Here is a 2,059-nt window from a genome sequence, read left to right as displayed (position 1 = left end):
GAGAACAAGCCAATTAAAGCTATTTTTACAACCCTCAGTTTTTCATAAATTATGCTACTTCAATACTAACACCAGTGAGTCAGTGAAAAATGTATACAACTTCAGTTAAATCCACTTCGCATCTGCAAAACTGTTCATAGCAGTTGGCTCAGTAATTCCACACCTAGTATCTGCCTTAAGGAATGTGTTTCAGATGAAAGCAAAGCCGTGATGACCCTAAATGTCTTTCTTTTTTCTTCAGAATATAGGAAACTCATAAGAACCACAGCATCCACTCCAGCCTGGGGAGGCTGGGGCAGGAAGAGCTGGGTTCTGGCACAAGGACTCCTCCTCGCCAGTCCTAGACCCATCCTGCTCCCCCCAGGGACGATGTCAGGGTGGAGCAATGTCAGCGCCAATGGATCCTACACCAGCTTCCTCCTGGTGGGCTTCCCAGGGTTGCGGGAGTCTCGCATCCTCCTGGTACTGCCCTTCCTCAGCCTCTACCTGGTGATCCTCTCCGCCAATGCTCTGGTCATCTACACGGTGATAGCCCAGCGTAGCCTGCACCAGCCCATGTACCTGCTCGTTGCCCTGCTCTTGGCTGTCAACATCTGTGCCAGCACCACCGTGGTGCCCGCCATGCTCTTCAGCTTCTCCACACACTTCAACCGCATCTCCCTGGCTCGCTGCCTGCTCCAGATGTTCTGCATCTACTTCCTCATTGTCTTTGACTGCAACATCCTCCTGGTCATGGCCCTGGACCGTTATGTTGCCATCTGCTACCCTCTCCGCTACCCAGAGATAGTGACAGGCCGGCTGCTGGTGGGGTTGCTGGGGGTGGCGGCAGCCAGGAGCACGTGCATAGTTGCTCCAGTGGTGGGGCTGGCCTCTCGAGTCCGCTTCTGCCGCTCAGACGTGATCCACCACTTTGCCTGTGAGCACATGGCCCTCATGAAGCTCTCCTGCGGGGACATTTCACTGAACAAGACCGTGGGGCTCACTGTCCGCATCTTCAATAGGGTCCTGGATATGCTCCTTCTAGCAGCCTCCTACTCCCGCATCATCCACGCTGCCTTCAGGATTTCGTCAGGTGGAGCCCGCTCCAAGGCCCTGAACACCTGTGGCTCCCACTTGCTGGTCATCTTCACTGTCTACTCCTCCACCATGTCCTCATCCATTGTCTACCGTGTGGCCCGCACTGCCTCCCAGGACGTGCACAACCTGCTCAGCGCCTTCTACCTGCTGCTCCCGTGTCTACTCAACCCCATCATCTATGGCGCCAGAACCACGGAAATCAGGCAGCACCTGGCAACTCTCTTCCAAAGGACACAGCAGCAGGTCCCCACTAAGAAGCCCCAGGTGCTGTCCTCACATAAGGAGATTCCTGGCTGAGTCTCTGGAACTTTAGGTCCTAAAATCACTCTTGCTGTTCAGTGAGGGGAAGTTAATTATCCCTGTTGTATTTTTGGCTTGGCTGTCTGCATTCATCTTTGAGAGTCTTATGTCTATTTTCTGAAAACTACCCCCCCCCACCTAGAGTTACAGAGTAACCAGCTGCAAAGCAAGTTTCTATCTCTGGCTTCTGAATTTCCTCCCTACTTTCTGCATGTTTCATCCATTCACTCATTCATCAAATATTTATTATACATTCCCTATAATTGTAAAGAAAGAAAAATCTGTCTCTTCCCAGAAGGAGCTACAAACCTAGGAGCAAGACTGAGTTTGTCTGTAGCAGCAGAAAGAAAACAAGGCGAATGGCTTTACCAAAGCAAGGGAAGCAGACTGCGTGGGAAAGGTTGGAGCAGTCAGCAATGTTAGGTCCTCTGATGCATCAAGGAGAATAAGGACAGTGGGGCCCATTTACTCAGAAATGTGTAGGGTCTCTTTCTTTCTTCAGGCCTGGAGATACATGATGAGTACAATCCAGCCTGTGCCTTCATGGGACTTAAAGTTTAGTGAGCACATAAGCGTGGTTTGGAGGATACATAAGCATCTGTCAACCAATGTCAATGCAGTGGAACAGTGATGACTGAAATAGAGCCACCAGGACTGTCAAGATGGACAGAAGTTTATGGGA

At 50.9% G+C, this 2,059-nt stretch overlaps 1 protein-coding gene across 1 annotated transcript; it reads left to right on the top strand.

Annotated features, from left to right (window-relative positions):
- The first annotated feature begins 369 nt into the window (after positions 1-369).
- LOC102012852 (olfactory receptor 52K1-like) lies at positions 370-1,374 on the top strand. The gene has a single exon (XM_005380042.1). It carries the CDS (start codon positions 370-372, stop codon positions 1,372-1,374), a length of 1,005 nt encoding a protein of 334 aa, XP_005380099.1.
- The last annotated feature ends 685 nt before the right edge of the window (positions 1,375-2,059 follow it).

Source organism: Chinchilla lanigera, unplaced genomic scaffold (assembly GCF_000276665.1).
Source record: "Chinchilla lanigera isolate Chin_1 unplaced genomic scaffold, ChiLan1.0 scaffold00013, whole genome shotgun sequence".
NCBI lineage: Eukaryota > Metazoa > Chordata > Mammalia > Rodentia > Chinchillidae > Chinchilla > Chinchilla lanigera.
Note: the sequence above shows the minus strand (reverse complement) of the source record. Positions and strands in the feature narration are given on the sequence as shown.

Excerpts from the sequence above, each read along its gene's own strand:
- LOC102012852 (XM_005380042.1), top strand. The coding sequence starts at position 370 with ATGTCAGGGTGGAGCAATGTCAGCGCCAATGGATCCTACACCAGCTTC.